Source organism: Vulpes vulpes, chromosome 11, assembly GCF_048418805.1.
Source record: "Vulpes vulpes isolate BD-2025 chromosome 11, VulVul3, whole genome shotgun sequence".
Taxonomy (NCBI): domain Eukaryota; kingdom Metazoa; phylum Chordata; class Mammalia; order Carnivora; family Canidae; genus Vulpes; species Vulpes vulpes.
Window position 1 is genome coordinate 88,103,156 of NC_132790.1, and position 17,825 is coordinate 88,120,980.

The 17,825-nt window shown below is 35.7% G+C and overlaps 1 protein-coding gene across 4 annotated transcripts in view; it reads left to right on the forward strand.

Annotated features, from left to right (window-relative positions):
- Positions 1 to 16,371, forward strand: part of RASA2 (RAS p21 protein activator 2) — a 126,827-nt gene extending 110,456 nt beyond the window's left edge. For all 4 annotated transcript variants that reach the window (XM_072727019.1, XM_072727022.1, XM_072727020.1 and 1 more), the window contains 5 exons: positions 9,724 to 9,806; positions 10,298 to 10,506; positions 11,217 to 11,320; positions 11,669 to 11,858; positions 13,244 to 16,371. In XM_072727019.1, the coding sequence (XP_072583120.1) occupies positions 9,724 to 9,806; positions 10,298 to 10,506; positions 11,217 to 11,320; positions 11,669 to 11,858; positions 13,244 to 13,274 (617 nt within the window). In that variant the 3' untranslated portion in view covers positions 13,275 to 16,371. The remainder of the gene's footprint in view (positions 1 to 9,723; positions 9,807 to 10,297; positions 10,507 to 11,216; positions 11,321 to 11,668; positions 11,859 to 13,243) is intronic.
- The last annotated feature ends 1,454 nt before the right edge of the window (positions 16,372 to 17,825 follow it).

Genomic DNA, 17,825 nt, shown 5'->3' on the forward strand with positions numbered 1-17,825 from the left:
TACTCAGGTAGTTTGCTAAAGGATCAGATACCAAGAGTGGAAGAAAGGCAAGCCAAGGATAACTCCAAGGATTTGGGCTTACATAACTACAGTGATGAAGTTGCCTTTTTAAAAAATAAACAGAGGAGTTCTCAATAGTGAAGGAACTCATACAGCCATACGTCAGAGATATGGTGGGTTTGGTTCCAGACCACAGCAATAAAGCTAATTCATAATAAAGTGAGTCAAAAGAATTTTTGGCTTCCAGTGTATATAAAGTTATCTTCACACTCTACCATGGTCTTTTAAGTGTGCAATAGCATAATATCTTTTAAAAAAAATGTATATACCTTAAATTAAAAATACTTCATTGCTTAAAAAAAATGCTAACCGTCTTCTGAGGTTTCAGCACAGTGTCATCTTTTTGCTGGTAGAGGGTCTTGCCTTGATGTTTGGCTGCTAGCTGTTCAGGGTAGTGTTTGCTGAAGGTTGGGTAGCTGTGGCAATTTCATAAAATTGAAGACAGTTGTGAAATTTGCCTTGAAAAAAATCACTCTTTTTGTGAATGATTTCTCTGTAGCATGTGATGCTGTTTGATAGCATTTTATCCAGAGTAGAACTTCTTTCAAAACTGGAGTCAGTCCTCTCAGACTCTGCCACTGCTTCATCAATTAAATTTAGGTAATACTTTAAGTCCTATGGTGTCATTTCACCAGTCTTGAATAGATTCCATTTCAAGAAACTACTTTCTTTGCTCATCCATAATAAGACTATTCTATGGTTTAAGTTTTATATTGAAATTACAGCAGGTCAGTCACATCTTCAGGCTCCACTTCTAACTCTAGTTTTCTTGGTCCTTCCAACACATCTGCAGTTATTTCCTCCACTGAAGTTGAACCCCTCAGAGTTATCAATGAGGGCTGGACTCAACTTTTTTCTTCCAAACTCCTGTTAATGTTGATATTTTTACCTCTTCCCATAAATCACAAAAGTTCTTAATGGCATCTAAAATGGTAAATCCTTTCCAGAAGGTTTTCAATTTATGTTGCCCAGACCCATCAGAGGTACCACCATGTTTGGCAGCTATAGCCTTATGAATTGTTAAATCTTATGACTTTATAGTCAAAATTACTCCTTGATCCATGGGCTACAGAATGGATGTTATGTTAGTAGACATGAAAATAACATTAACCTCATTGTATATCCTCATCAGAGGACTTGGGTGACCAGGTGCATTGTCAGTAAGCCTTAATATTTTGAAAGGATTTTTTTTTTCTGAGCATTAAGTCTGAACAGTGGGCTTAAAAAATATATATCTACACTGTTGTAAACAGATGTGCTGTCATCCAGGCTTTGTTCCAATTATGGAACATAAGCAGAGTGGATTTAGCATAATTTTTAAGGGCCCTAGGATTTTGAATGGTAAATGAGCATTGGCTTCAACTTAGAGTCAGCTACATTTGCTCCTAACAAGAGAGCCTGTCTTTTGAGGCTTTGAAGCTTTAAAGCCAGGCATTGACTTCTTTCTAGTTGTGAAAGTCCTAGATGGCATCTTCTTCCAATACACGACTGTCTACACTGAAAATCTGTTGTTTAGTGTAGCCACCTTTATCAATTATCTTAACTAGATCTTCTAGATAAATTGCTGGAGCTTCTAACATCAGCACTTACTGCTTCACTGTATACTTTTATGTTATGGAGATGGCTTCTTTCCTTCTTTTTCTGCTAGCTTCAGACTTTTCTTGTGCAGCTTCCTCACTTCTGTTAGCCTTGATAGAATTGAGTTAAAGCTTTAATTCTAGATTAGGCTTTTGACTTAAAGGAATGTTGTAGCTGGTGTGATCATCTGTCTTGACCACATAGTCTCTATCATATCAACAATAAGGCTGTTTCAGTTTCTTATCATTCATGTGTTCCCTGGGGTAACACTTTTAATTTCCTTCAGGAGGTTTTCTGTTGCATTCACCACTTGGCACACTGTTTGGCACAAGAGGCTTAGCTTTTGGCCTTTCTTGGCTTTCACTTGAAGGCTATTGTACAGTTATTAATTGGCTTAATTTCAATATTGTGTCTCAGGGAATAGGGAGGCCCAAGGAGAAGGGGAGAGAGATGGGAGAATGGCTGGTTGGTGGAACATTCAGAACACATACAATACTTATCAATTAGGGTTGCTGTCTTATATGGGCACAGTTCGTGGTACCTCAGAAGAATTATAATAGTAATATCAAAGAGCACTGATCACCTTAACTAATATAATAATAATGGAAAAGTTTGAAATTATCAAAATGTGACACAGACTGAAAAGATCAGATCCTGTGGAAAAATGGTACCAATAGACTTGCTTGATGCAGGGTTGCTACAGACCTTCAATTTATTAAAAACACAACATCCGTTGTACAATAAACAAAAGTGCAATAAAGCAACATACAATAAAATGAGGTATGTCAGTATTAGACTAACTCTTTCATAGGTAACAATTAACTTGGAAGAATATATAATACAACTCTGAAGGACTTGACCCTCAAAAATGGGAGTCATGTTGGAATATATTATTACATGGCTTTTCTCTCTGAAGGCACTCCTAGCCTGTGCAGTGTGAGATGGCTGAAATTCAAGCAGGAGGCCACATTTTATTGGCTTCAGATGTTGGAAGATACAGCTTACGGCTGCTAGAGAAGCTGGAAATTGAGGGGAAAAAAGGATGAGCCTTCCAATCTCTATGTGAATGCCCCTGAAATCCTTGGCTGACTCTTCAACTGCTTATACAGGGGGAATTTCAAAGAAGCTACTGAAAAGCAGTAACAGGAAAGATTTAAAAAGATGAACAGAGATTTCAATTTCTTTCCTCCTCAGGAAAAACAGTTTGGAATTTTGGAAGGGCTTAATAAACTCCCTGAGGTTTTCACTGAAAGATCAAAAGGGCAGTGGCTCAACAGTAAAGACTGTCCTGAGATTAAGAATAAAGTAGAAAGCCAAGCCTCAGTGTGATCAACTAATGTAACTGTAACTATTCAAGGGGAAGGTAAATGAATCCAGTCTCTACAGTGTGTCATTCATAATGTCCAGTGTACAATGAAACATTAACAAGTTTGAGAAGAAACAGTAAAACAGAACACATAGTTAAGAGAAGAAGAGTCAGTAATAGATCCCTATGTGGTTTACATGTTATAATTATAGACATGAACTTTAAAGGTATTACAAATACCTCAAGGACTTAATGTAAAGGATAGTCATGAGTAAAGAAGGATTTCAGCACAAGAATGTTAGAAACTATTGAAAGGAATCAAATGGAAATCTAGAAGTGAAATGTTTCATTTGAAATATTGAAGAAAAGTTCAGGGAACTTGAAGATGGGTTAATAGAAATTATCCAGTCTAGGAACACAGAGAAAAAAGACTTGGGAGAGAAAAAAACTCTCAGTGGCTTTTGGAACAATATCAGACAGTCTAACATGTGCATGTTTAGTGTCAGAAGGAGAGCAGAGAAAAGAGTAAAGCAGAAAAAAATATTTTAAAGCAATTAGGGCCTAAAATTTCGCAAATTTGGTGAAAAATATTATTTTATAGATCTTAGAAGTTCAGTGACCTCTAAGCATGATAAGTACAAAGAAAAGCACGCTTAGACATAGAGTAATTAAACCAGAGACATACAGAAAATCTCGAAAGCAAAGGAACAGAAGACAGATTGCATTAAAGGAGAACAATATAGTTGACAGCTCTCATAAGAAGCAACCAAAGCCAAAAAACAATGGAATGACCTCTTTAAAGTACTGAAGAAAAAACTCTCAACCTAGAATTCTAGTGAAAATTTCCTTTAAAAATGAAAACATCCCTTAGGTAAATGAAAGCTGGGAAACTCCATTGCAAACAGGTTTGCACTGTAGGAATGCTAAAAGAAATTCTTCAGGCTGAAGATAACACCAGATGGAAACTTAGAGCCACAGGAAGGAATGAAGAATACTAGAAATGATAATTATGTAGATAAATGTAAGAATATCTTTTCTCTTTTCTCATTTTCCTTAAAAAGCAACTGCTTAATAGGCAAAATTTATAACATCGAATTACACAGTTAATAACAAATCTACATAGAAAATATATGACAATAGCACAAAGGAAAGAGATGGAAAAGTTTGGATCTTATATTTTATGTGGAGTGACACAATAATTTTAAGTAGACCATAATGAGTCAGGGCTATATACTATAATCTCTAGAACAAAAACATTTTTAGAAAAAAGTATAGCCCATTCCCTCTCCCTTACCCAAAAAGTAAATAAATAAATGTGGCAAGAGAGGAAGAACAGAGGAGCAAAAATCAGATGGAATAAATAGGAAACAAAATGAAACAAAAAAACAGCAAAATGATAGTGTAAACACAACCGTTATCAATAATTACAATAAATGGAACATCATATCCAAGATCAGGAGCAAAGCAAGGATTATCTATTTTCATCTGTTTTATTTATTTATTTATTTATTTTATTTTTATGATAGTCACAGAGAGAGAGAGAGAGGCAGAGACACAGGCAGAGGGAGAAGCAGGCTCCATGCACCGGGAGCCTGATGTGGGATTCGATCCCGGGTCTCCAGGATCGCGCCCTGGGCCAAAGGCAGGCGCCAAACCGCTGCGCCACCCAGGGATCCCCCCATCTGTTCTATTTAACATTGTACTGGAGATTGGGCCAAAAAAAGAAAGGAAAGAAAAGGTATACATAGGATATCCTAAAGAGTCTTCAAGTACTTGACCCAATAAGTGAATTTAGTGAGGCTGTGGGATACATGATTTGTATATAAAAATCAACTGTATTTCTATAAACTAGAAGGAAACAGTCAGAAAACGAAGTTTTAAGAATATCATTTACAGTAGGAGTCCCCTCCCCAAAAAGGATTTATTCCTAATTAGGAATAAATTTAACCAAAGAAGTATAAGACCTCTGCACTGAAAATTACAGAACATTGCTAAGATAAAATAAAGAAGACATAGGTATACATCATGTTTGTAGATTTGAAAATTTATTATTTTGGGACGCCTGGATGGGTGGCTCAGCAGTTGAGCATCTGTCTTTGGCTCAGGTCATGATCCTGGGATCCAGAATCGAGTCCCACATCAGGCTGCCTACAGGGAGCCTGCTTCTCCCTCTGCCTGTGTCTCTGCCCCTCTCTCTGTGTCTCTCATGAATAAATAAATAAAATCTTAAAAAAAAAAAAAAACCAACAACATTATTTTAAGAAGTCACTTCTCAAGTGTCTCAGTTCATGATTTTAACATAATCCTACTTCAAATCCCAGAAAGATTTTTGGATTTTTTTTTTTTGTTGTATTCACAAAGTTGTAAGATCACTAGTTCTACGACATTTTCTCACCCCAGAAAGAAACCCTGTGCCCATTAACAGTCACTCTCCATTCCTCCCTTTTCCTACCTCCTAACAGCTATTTACTTTCTGTGTCTATGGATTTGCCTGGGAAAGGCATTTCCTCTAAATGGACTCATAAAATATATAACCTTTTAGGACTCACTTCTTTCTCTTAACATAATGTTTTCCAAGCTCATCCATGATATACCATGAGTCAGTACTTTATTCCTTTATGGCTGAATAATATTCCTTTGTATGGGTATAAGCCAAGTCTTGTTTATCCATTCAGAAGTTGTACATTTAGATTCTTTCCAGTTTTTTACTATCATGAGTAATTCTCTGAACACTCACGTACGAGTTTTTATGTAGACATGTTTTTTTTCTCTTGGGTATATATGCCTAGGACTGGAATTGATAAGTCATATGGTAACTCTAGATTTACCTTTTTGAAGAAGTAATAGATATTTTATCTGAAACTTGGTTTCATTCATCTCATAGGGAAATTTAATTCACTCACATTTATTGTGATTACTATGATTATGGCTTTATTTTGTGTTTTCTGTTTATTAGGTTTATTTTTCTTTTCATGCCTTTTTATTGGAATAAGCAAGCCCGCACATGCTCTTGACTGCATTTTCTCTCTCTCTCTCTCTCTCTAAGAATTTGGGCATCCTATTTCTACTCTAAAATTGTTAACAGACAAATTTAAATTTATAGAGGCACCTGGGTGGCTCAGTGGTTGAACATCTGCCTTTGGCTCAGGTTATGATCCCAGGGTCTTGGGATCAAGTCCTGCATCAGGCTTCCCTCAGGGAGCCTGCCTCTCCCTCTGTCTATGTCTCTGCCTCTCTCTGTGTGTCTCTCATGAACAAAAAAATAAAATTTAAATTTGTATGTTTATCTTAATGTCTACAGTTAATCAAAGTCTGCATTCAATTAGGAAAAGAACAGTAGGATGCTTTCAGTTTATTTTCCAAAGCATCTCCCTAATGAAGTCATGCAGAACTGTAAGACTAGGTTCTCTCTCTCTTTTTTTTTTTTTTTACCTTTTTACATTATATTTTCATAATTTTCTACCCACACTTACCAATTCTTTGCCCAGCACTGTATCCTACAGATTTGCCTTTTTCTGCATTTATTATTTATTTTTCAAGAGTGCTTCCTCAAAGAATTATTTCTGTAGGCTTTATGGCTGATAAATTTTCTGAGTCCATGCATATTTTTTAAAAAGTCTATTTTACCCTTACTTTTTGAATGATAGACTGGATTTAAAGTCATTTTCCCTCAGAATTTTGAAGATATTATTCCATGGTTTGCTAGTTTCCATTATTGCTGGTGAGAATTTTTATGTCTTCTGAATCTGTCTTGATTCTTCTCCCTCGTAACTCTTTGGAATTTCTTTAGCCTTCAAGTTCTGATATTTTACTCCCCAGTGTGAGGTTATGGACTCTTTCCTTCCATGCTGCTGAGCACTTGTTGGATCCTTTCAATCTGGAGATTCCTGTTTTTTAGCTCTGGGATATTTTCATTGATAATTTTCTCCCGAACACTCTTTCTATTCTGTTTCTGGAATTCTTATTAGGTATTGAAACTTCTACATCCATCCATCATGGCTCTTAACTTTTTTGACTTTCTTCTTTGTCCTTTTGTATTGGATTTGTAAGAATCCTCAGTAAAATCTTCTGTTTTACTAATCATGTGCAATTCATCTCATTTAACACCAGTAACTCTAATGACATTATGATAGTATATGTGTCTGGGAGCAATATACTTTGTCTATATATTCTATGTTAGAATTTGCCCAGAAATGAACAAATAATAGCAGTTCTGGGGTATATGATTGCTTCATGTATTAAACAAATCTAAAGATGGAAACATCCTGTGAAATTACTAAATTCTCGGAATTTCTGTGGTGCTACTCCATGTAGATCAGTACACAGAGGCACTTTATTGGATCCCTCAGTTCCCCAAACGTTATCCTCTTTATTCTATGTATGTCTCTCTTTCAGGGTGCTAATTTTTCCTCATTGTTTGGTGACCTTTTTGGTGATTTGCTCATCTTTGTGTTTTTACACTCTTGCTTCAGTGTTCAGTAGCTTACTGCCAAAGATCCTGAGGGAGGTACAGGACAAGCTTCTGAGGGGCAAGGCTGCTGCTTGTCTTCTGGTGTGGGTGCTCTCCTTCCCTCCTGAGGGTCAGTGAGTACCTGGGACATAGCAGTGCTCTGCAATCCCAGTAGGGGTCATTACTGTATAGGCTGGGACATAAACCTCTGTTGACCGCTGTTTAGTACAAGCTGAGGGACAGGGAGCTCTCCCAGGTACAGATTACCTGTTAATCATCCTGATGTATGTCTGAGAGAGAGAGAGAGTCTCCTTGTGTCCCCAATCCCCAGCTGTCTATGTCCAATGACTCTGACTTGAAGCTGTCTTCTAACTAATCCTGCTTTTGCAGATGTCTTTTCCTACATGTGGTTCAGGCTATGACTTCCTTCAGTTTATTCTCCCCTCCCCTTGCTGCCATAAATTTGATCTTGTCTGCTTCCAGGAGACTGCTGCTAGTTTTCTCTTATTTTTTGATGCACTTATGTTTTATATTTTTTGAATTTAAATGTTTCCTGAGGGGCACCTGGGTGGCTCAGGTAGTTAAGTGTCTGCCTTGGGCTCGGGTCATGATCTCAGGGTCCTGGGATCGAGCCCCACATGTGGCTCCCTGCTTAGCAGGGAGCCTGCTTCTCCCTCTCCCTCTACTGCTCCCCTTGTTCCTGCTCTCTCTCTGTGTCAAATAAACAAATATTTTTTAAAAATAAAAAAATAAATGTTTCCTGAGAAAATTTTTCCATAACCACCCATTTAAAGTAACTGCCCAAAAAAAAAAAAAAAAAAGTAACTGCCCAGTAACTTTCTATTATATCACCTCAGGTTATTTTCATTATAGTATTCATCTCTACCTAATATTTGTCTTTTGTCAGTCTTCACAGACCTAAATGCAAACTTCATTAGGGAGGGGCCTTATATATTCTATTTACTGCTGTATCTAAAGTAGTTAGAATAGTGTCTGGTATATACTAGGCATTAAATGTATGATACGTGAACTAAGTAACTTTATCTTTTTTAAAATTGTATATCAAAAAAAAAATAAAATAAAATTGTATATCACAACTGCTTGAATTATACAAATTTTAGATTTTATACCAGCAACCAGGCTTAATGCATATTTTAGTTTAACCTCTCTGTTCAAGACCCAAAATAGGGATCCCTGGGTGGCGCAGTGATTTAGCGCCTGCCTTTGGCCCAGGGCACGATCCTGGAGACCCGGGATCGAATCCCACATCGGGCTCCCGGTGCATGGAGCCTGCTTCTCCCTCTGCCTGTGTCTCTGCCTCTCTCTCTCTCTCTCTCTCTCTCTCTCTCTCTCTCTATCATAAATAAATAAAAATAAAAATAAAAGACCCAAAATATTTATTAACCAAATAATTGTCTTTGACCAGAAAGCTATACATTAATCCATGGACCAGTATGAACATAAAGTTCTTAACTTCTAGCACTTCAGTATACATGTCATTAAACTCTGCTTTAAGCTCTGAGAGAATAAAAGCAAAGCGTCGGTTTTTCTGAGAACATTACAAGATGACCAGGAAAAGTCATAATTATAGTATCTATGACTGTATGAAATATGGTCTTTTCTCAGGTAAATTGTAAATCAAAATGCATCATATCATCATGTCATATTATAATAGAGCTCTTTTAGCAAACTCAGATTCTTAAATTAGGTAAAGGATTGATTCACTCTCTACCAAATAAAATTTTACTTTTGTTCCCTATGTATCTTAGAGTAAATTTGGTAGTTCTAGTCATCTGACCAGCCAGTATATGATAGTAAAAAACAATTTTTTAACTTAAAGTCATGTTAATCATTCAATGATTGAATCAATCATTCAATGTTAATCCCTTAAATATTAGACTGTAAAACAGAAAATCCACTTAGCAGTCTGATTCACTCCTTACGTGAGAACTCCCTTGAAAGAAAACTCCATGTCTGGACATGGTTTGAGCAGGCCTATACTGCTAAGTATATTACTTTTTCAGTTCCCATAAAAAATATGGTAACATTTCAGTTTTCTGCGAGACCAAATTTATTCCCACATTTTTCCTTTAAAATGTTTTAAATTTTATATTGAAAAGGGTAAAGAGAAAGTCACTTTATAGAAAGCAAGAAAAATTCATCTGTTCCATAAAACAAAGAATGCTTATATGTTCATCACTTGGAAATCTTTAGGTTACTTATATTCCTGCTATGAAGAGGATGAGCTTATTTAAACTTTACAGAATTAACCTCACCTTTATAATTCTGATGCAAATCATTTTAATTTTGTTCTTCTTTTAATACTTAGGCAAAGATGCAATTTACACAATTCCAGTGAAAAACATTCTTGCTGTGGAAAAACTGGAAGAGAGCTCTTTCAATAAGAAAAATGTAAGTTACATGATTAATTATATAAAGCTTTTTAAATTGCACATATTACTTGATTGAAAATTTTCAAAAAAAAAAAAAAAAAAAGAAAATTTTCAAGGTTTTTATATTTGCTATTAATCATTAATATTTTATAAGTGCTGGCTAGAACTGTCAAAATTGTCCATTATTGCTCCTGAAATGTCCACGATGCTCAAATTTAAAATTTTTTTAATAAATTTTTTTTAATTTTAAATAAAATTGTTCATTGTTGTTGATGCCTTATATAGTGTGCCTAGCCTATTAAGTTTAAAGGTACTTTTCTCAGTACTACTTAGTACTATGTGACACAGATTGTCCTTGGAACTTACTTGAAAAGTAACAATTTGTAAGATACCTGAGCAGCAGTTATCTAGCCAAGCAAACTATATATTTCTTTTATATATCTTTTTCTGTTTGTGCTGTGTTGATTTTTAGACTCTGTTACTAACTTTTTATCTTAATTGCCTATGAAGATGTTCCAAGTAATACATATGGAGAAACCACTCTATGTCCAGGCAAATAATTGTGTAGAAGCTAATGAATGGATAGACGTACTCTGCAGGGTGAGCCGATGCAATCAGAACAGGCTCAGCTTATATCATCCCTCTGCGTATCTAAATGGAAACTGGCTCTGCTGTCTGGAGACCAGTGAAAGTGCCCTCGGCTGCAAGCCATGTACTGCGTAAGTTTCTTTCTGATTAAAAAAAGCAATATTTCAAGTGTGGTATAGCAATAGAATGGAATATTATTTGGCCATAAAATGGAATAAAGTATTGATACATGCAACATGTATGGACCTTGAAAATAGGCTAAGTAAAGAAGCCAGAAACAGAGGCCATATATATACTATATGTTGACATTTATATCAAGTATCCAGAACAGGTAAAATTATAGACAAAGTAAATTAGTGGTTGCAGTGGCCTAGGGGGAGAGAGGTTTGGGGAGTACTAATGGATGCAGGGTTTCTTCTTGGGATAATGAAAATGTTCTCAAATAAATAAATAATGGTTGGCACAAGTCAAAAAAGATAGTGGGGTGGGGGGGATCAGTGTCGAAGTAGATGCACAAGCCTGAGCAAGGAAGGACTTGGTATTCTCTAATTGTATAGAACACCCATTGTAGCCCCATGGACTTAAGAAGTAATATATTGCTTTTGTGATGACGCATAGGTGTTATGAAAATGATTTCTCTTTTGATTGGATTTTGGATTAGAGTTCTATAATAACCAAACCTCTCTTGTCCCCATTTTATTAAATTGTCAAACGAGACTAGATTTCTGAAGTTCCTTCTGCGAAGTTCTGAGGTTCTGATTTTAGTCTCAAGTCAGCCAAAGTCTTCGGCATGTTAACAAAATGGAATTTTTCGATGACTTTAATTTCATTTTTATCATAGAGGTGTCCCAGCAGACATCCAAATAGATATTGATGAAGACAGAGAAACAGAAAGAATTTACTCCCTTTTTACCCTCAGTTTACTTAAGCTGCAGAAAATGGAAGGTAAATATACAATTAAAATATTTTTATATAACCATGATCCTTCACTACCAATTCCTGAAATAATTGCTTTGGCATTATCTTAAAATTGAAAATACTCGTAGCTTTACCAAAATATTACTTATGTGGATGTTGATAAACTCCTAAATGGGCGTTTTTCATAGGCACTCAAGAAGATAACTGGTTTTGCATAAATGTGTTGTTCATAATTAATAAAATGAAAGCATGTGATGTATCTGTGCATTTGCAGGGGGAAGTCTTCCCAGCTTGAGATGCTCAAGAAATTCTTATACTAAAAATTGGATTTATGGAACTTAGTTTTCTGATCAGAGATTTTACTGTTCTTTGTAGAGGCTTGTGGAACTATAGCGGTCTACCAAGGACCACAAAAAGAGCCTGATGATTATTCTAATTTTGTAATCGAGGATTCTGTAACAACCTTTAAGACAATTCAGCAAATAAAAAGCATCATAGAGAAGCTAGATGAACCTCATGAAAAGTATAGGAAGAAAAGATCAAGTAGTGCAAAATATGGAAGCGAGTAAGTATTTTTTAAGATACTTAAAACAAACAAACAAAAAAAGATACTTAAAACATATTTTTAAGCATTGTTTGAAATTCCAGATACTAAAAAAAAAAATTCCAGCTACTACTTTGTACTTATACCTGACACGCAGGCTTCCTGCTCACCTTCATCTTTCAAGACCCAGCTCTGAACCTTCCTCTTGTGCAAAAGTTCCCCTGGCCACTCACACAGTGATCTTTGCAGTTCTGGTATTGTTTCATTATGTTGGTGGCGTACTTTATCACCACTTCTAATGTTAAAATTAATTATTTCATTAAATCACTTAGTAGCTTGTTTTTGTTTTACCCTTTCTCTTCCATCTTAATATTTTCTACAGTGCTTTATACATACTAAGTACTAAAAAAAAAAAAAAAAAAATCAACTGTGACAGTGGTCTAAGTATTTTATAGTTGATTCTTTGGACCCATCTCAGAAATAGGTGAATATCACAGTGGATGACAGCAGCAACATTTAACGCTTCACTAGGAGCTTAGTCCAGTACCAGGCACTGTTTCCTACTATCTTACATAGTATCATTTAGAGTGTTTTTAGAATCCCCATTTAGGTGGCTTAACCAATAGGAAAAAAATTTTTTTAAGATTTTATTAACTTATTTGAGAGAGAATGAGCGAGAGCACACAAGTGAGGGGGAGGGGCAAAGGAAGAAGAAGCAGTCTGCCCTATCTTCTCTACATTAGTGTAATTGGTTCTCTTCTAACAGTGCTAATACAATTCCCTTGGAGTCCCCAGAAATTTTCATTTGAGGTCCTATCCAGTGCTTGACCACCCTTCTAAAATCATACCTATCCCCCCACACACACACCTTTTCCCAACTTTATTTTTCTCTATGACAAAATACCAGCATCTCAGGGCACCTGGGTGGATCAGTTGGTTGAGTGTCCAGTTCTTATTACCACTCAAATCGTGATCTCGGGGTTGTGGGATGGAGCCCCACCTCCGTCTCCATGCTTAGTGGGAGTCTGCTTCTTTCCTTCTGCCACTCTCTCTATGTGCACAGTTGCTTGTGCTCTCTCTCTCTCAAATAAATAAATCCTTTTTTTAAAAAAATCGGTTTCTCTTGTATTACATTGTTTGTTTGTTTTACTTTCCCAATACCAGAAAGTAAGCTCTGTGAGAGCAAGATTTTGTCTATTTTGTTCACTGCTATATCCACAGCTGCTAAAATAGTGCCTAAGATTTAATAAGTGATCAGTAAATACTGGAATTAATGAAATAAGACTTGAATGAGAGAGTATCAAGGGGAAATTATAAACACTTAATGGATACTGTGAGATAATTTGTAACTTATTAAAGTGTTATATATTTTAACTTTTGGAAAATGGTTTTCTTTTATTTTCTAGAGAAAATCCAATTGTAGGAAAAACATCTTAGAGTATGGCCAGCTGATTCAGAAGAACTGGAAAATACTATTTTTGTTGGAGTTTTTCAATTCATCATTTATTTTGCTCCTGGTATTTAAGAATGAACATTGGCTTCAGTGTCACCTGTATTCACATTGTATTTAATATTTAATAATTGAAAGTAACTGGGAATCCTGGTATTGATGCATTACTAGAGAATATGAAACTCAAGATTCCCTTCATATCTTATATGTCAAAAGCCGTGTGTTTGCAGCTTCTTTTTACTAGAATTTTCCTAAAGAAGCTTTGTAACAAAAGGAGAACTCCTCCATAGCAAGAAACCATCTCTTCTTGTAACACTCCATGTTCTGTGAACTTTTCACTACCATTAGTGCCTGCTCTATACTGCCAGTGTTGTGTTTTACTAGAAAATCCAATCCATGACAATTCAGAGCTTTCCATTTAGTTCATCTAGACCCTCCCTCTTCACAAAAGAAAACAGAGAGATTTTCATCTGTTAGTCATTACCAATTATATTAGGGACTTTAGAAAACTGCCAGAGCATCCTTGAAGGTTGGTAGATCCTTTTGCCTATTTAAAGATGTAAACAGAACTCAGACAGGAGGAATCAGGGAACATGTACTGTTGTGTGCATCTTGTTTACATTTGGGATGAGTGATGGCAGATGAAATACAGTGAGACCACTAAATTTTTTTTCATTGTTTTAAATATCAGGTACTCATTTTCTTGATTTGAGAGCTCGAGTTAACATGACTTGTAAGGACATCTCTTCTGGAAAAGAAGAGACAGTAGCCAATGGAAGAAGGTGATGGGGAAATCATTTGACTTCACCTGTTATTCCATGTTATTATAAGGGCCACCATAAGGACTCTCTCCTCCTAGTGAGAGGGTGAGAGCTAACTCGAGAACAGTCACTCGGCGCACTTTAATAATCTGGGCTGCCCCAGATTATATTTTAGATACTATATGGTATCTAATCTTTATGATCAGTTGAATGATCAGTGTTTAAGTCTAGAAATAGTGCTTTCCTGAAAATGTTTATATTTCATTGCTGTTTTCTTATTGCCTGCTAGCCAAATGGAGTTTGGGCAAGCAACTGTTTGAATCCTATTTTTCCCTAATAATTTACTTTTATCCTAGAAACCATAATTGTAAATAAGCAGTCGAAGCAAGTTGCCTCCTTGAAGTTAAGAGGGATACACATTGCTTCATCAGTATTAAAAACCATGGTACTCTTATTTTGTCTTTTTAAATTGAAAACATTTTCTAAATGTGGTACTTTAAACCTTGGAGTATTTACATATTTCTGTTTAAAACTGTGACTTATTAATGTAAGTCTAGCTAGTAGTGCTTTTTTTTTGTTTGTTTTCCTGAGCATAAGCTATATTTCAGGATACACTTTGCCAATTATGTTATTGGTGAGTAATTTTTTAAATTATATTGTTACTAGGGAATTTTTTTAAAAGACCATTGGCACACAATCAGAGTTGTTCCATAAATGATTATAACTGAGCAATGTATTTCTCTAAATGACTTGTTAAAATCAATTGGTTTTATTTAAGAATCGGTCCTAGTCTCCATTATGGTAGGTTTATTCCTAGCCCAGTTTAAAGACAAGTTTTGAAAGACTCCTTTAAATTTTATGAGCTTGTATGTTACATAAGTTACGCTGATTTATAAATGTGAAAGAATTTAACCATTTAATAAATTTCTCATTGCTGAATTTCATTCAGGTTGAAATTTCCTCATAAGAGTCTCTGAGATGTCTACCTGAAAAGGACCTGTGAGCATTGCCAAGTACCACTCTACTATGCTTTAATGGCTGTTTTAGCCCTCTGCTATTTTTTCAAGGCAAAAGAAATATTTTTAAAATATTTCTGATATCAAATCCCCAATCATGATTTCTCTTAAAGATCATGGCATTATCAAAGGGATCAAGGCTGTGTGAATACATAACTCTGAATTAGAAGGGAAGAGTTCAGTCATATAGTTTTCTTCACATGACACTTTTAAACAGCCTATTTGACTGGAATTAACCAGCTTTGGCACAGCCAAAAAGAAGTAATGTGAAATTAAATTAATTTTCTTTGAAAGTCTACTGAAATAAGAGACCAAGTCAGTAGGACCCTAAGATAACCTAGGTACTTGCTTCCAAGGGCCTCATTCCTCTGCTATTACTTATGGTACTTTGATTTTTGCTACCATGCTTTTTCTGCCTTTTCCACACTTGAAAAAAAATACCTGGCAGCTCACTTCAGCCTAAAAACTCAAAAATGCCCAGAAGGAGAGAAAAGGATGATTTGGAGAAACTCTTGCTGTAAATGCCAGTTCTGGTTCTTAGTTTAGCCATTTCCACCAGTTGCAGTTGTAGTGATCTGTTCTTGTTACTGTTTGTTGTGGCTTTTTTTAGTTTGGTTTTTTAATATTCATTTAATAAGATGATGGCAATAGCAAAGTTTTCTATCCCCAGGAATATAATTTATCAAACTAAATGATTTTATTTGCCAAAGAAATATGTTTATGTCACGGGTAATGAATAGTTGAGTGTCCAAACTAGGATTTCTTTATTATTAAAAAGAAAAAAGTGATGAATGATGTGGCTTTTGTTTGTTTCTGAAGCCTAATTTCATTCATTTTCAGAAAGGCTCATTCATGCCAGATTTTAGAAAACAGATTTTTTCCTTTTTTTTCCTTTCTTTTCTTTTTTCTTTTCTTTTTTTTTTTTTTTTTAAGTAAAAGCACCTTTAATTTGTTCTAACGGTACATCTGTAATGACAATGCTACAAAAAAACCTTTTAGGTGTCCTTACAGTATGTGAAAAATACAGGACTCATTCTAGAGTTAAATTACCTGTCTTGACCCATATTATCTGCTTCCATTTTTATTAACTTGGAAATTAATATGTTGCTAGTAATATTGGTTTTTATAGTGTCCAGTTTGAATATGTAAGTTATCAAAATTTAATGTCGTGAATTTGTGTAACCATGTTGTATTGTTGAGAATGTATTTTTATTTAAATTTTATTTTCTTATCAAGAGTATTATAAAAATTAAAACTTTTGTAACTGTCGCTTGGAAATAACTCAAATAAATTACAAGAAGCCTGTCTATTTTCTGTGAGACCTTACTTTCTTACTGATTTAGGAGTTCTTCTTGGGATGCTTGGGTGGCTCAGCAGTTGAGTGTCTGCCTTCAGCCCAGGGTGTGATCCTGGAATCCCAGGATCAAGTCCCACCATCTGGCATCTGGCTCCCTGCATGGAGCCTGCTTCTCCCTCTGCCTGTGTCTCTCCCTCTCCCTCTCTCTCTGTGTCTCATGAATAAATAAAATCTTAAAAAAAAAATTCATGTTGAAAAAAATAATTATTCTTATTTAAAATTATTGTACTTCACCTATTCATAAGGAAATAGCAAACATGAAACATCCTCAGTAAGGAAGAACAAAAGGGCTCAAGATGGTTGTCTTGCACTTAATTAGGCTGATTTTTTATGTAATATTACTAATTCAACAGACTTGTTTTGAGGACCTACAGTATGGATCCCTTCATTCGCAATAGCTGTGCACATCCAGTGTGCAGGAATGTATTCCCCTCCTGTCTGGGTAAGTGGTTCAGAGCTGACTTTTTTAGCCTGTGTTTTTGAAGAATCCCATATTTTGCTTTTCTCAAAAAAGTTGACATCAGCTTCTGGTTATTCAGGGCTTGCATTGACTCCTAAACATTAGCCTGCCCTACAGGTTGACCTTCAGTGCAGTCCTTCTGAATGTTGGAATTTAACCATGTTGGACCATTTTGCTGAATTGTCTAGAGAATACAAAGTAACAGCACCAAAGACCAGGTTAGTGGGTAACATGTGCCCCCAATGAGAGAAGCCAGAATGGGAGAAAAGCCCCATTAGTGCCACAGTAGCCATCTTAGCATTTCTAAATAAACCTCTGCAAAACTTACCCCTTGTAACAGAAGAGTTTATGATTAATAAAAAGGAAAGAATAGGGTCCTGAATATCTAGGGATCTTACTTTAATCGAAATTCTAGAATCCTGCTCATACCAGCTAATGTCTTAGAATAGAACTTGTCAGAAACCTCAAAGACCACAAGTTCTATCCTGTGATGTAAACAAGCTAGTTCTTTAATTCCCTTTCAAAATTGCATGATTACAAGAGACACCTGAGGCCAGATAAAGTCCCTTTATGTATACACCAGAATGTGAAGGCATAGCTAGCACTGCTGAATTCTGATTGCTGACACTACTAGTCCTATCAAGAATTTTTTCTGCTATTTCAGATCCTCTTTGTTTCATACTATCAAAATCTTTGTGCTGGGACACCTGGGTGGCTAAGTGGGTTGAGCACCTGCCTTCAGCTCAGGGTGTGATCCTGAGGTTCGGGGTTCGAGTCCCACATCGGGTTCCTGGCATGGAGCCTGCTTCTCCTCCCTCCGTGTATGTCTCTGCCTGTCTCTGTGTCTCTCATTAATAAATAAAATCTTTTAAAAAAAAAAAGAAAAGAAAAAAAACCTTTGTGCTTCCCTTGTGTTGATCTACTTTTTTGCCTTGGAGTTTAGT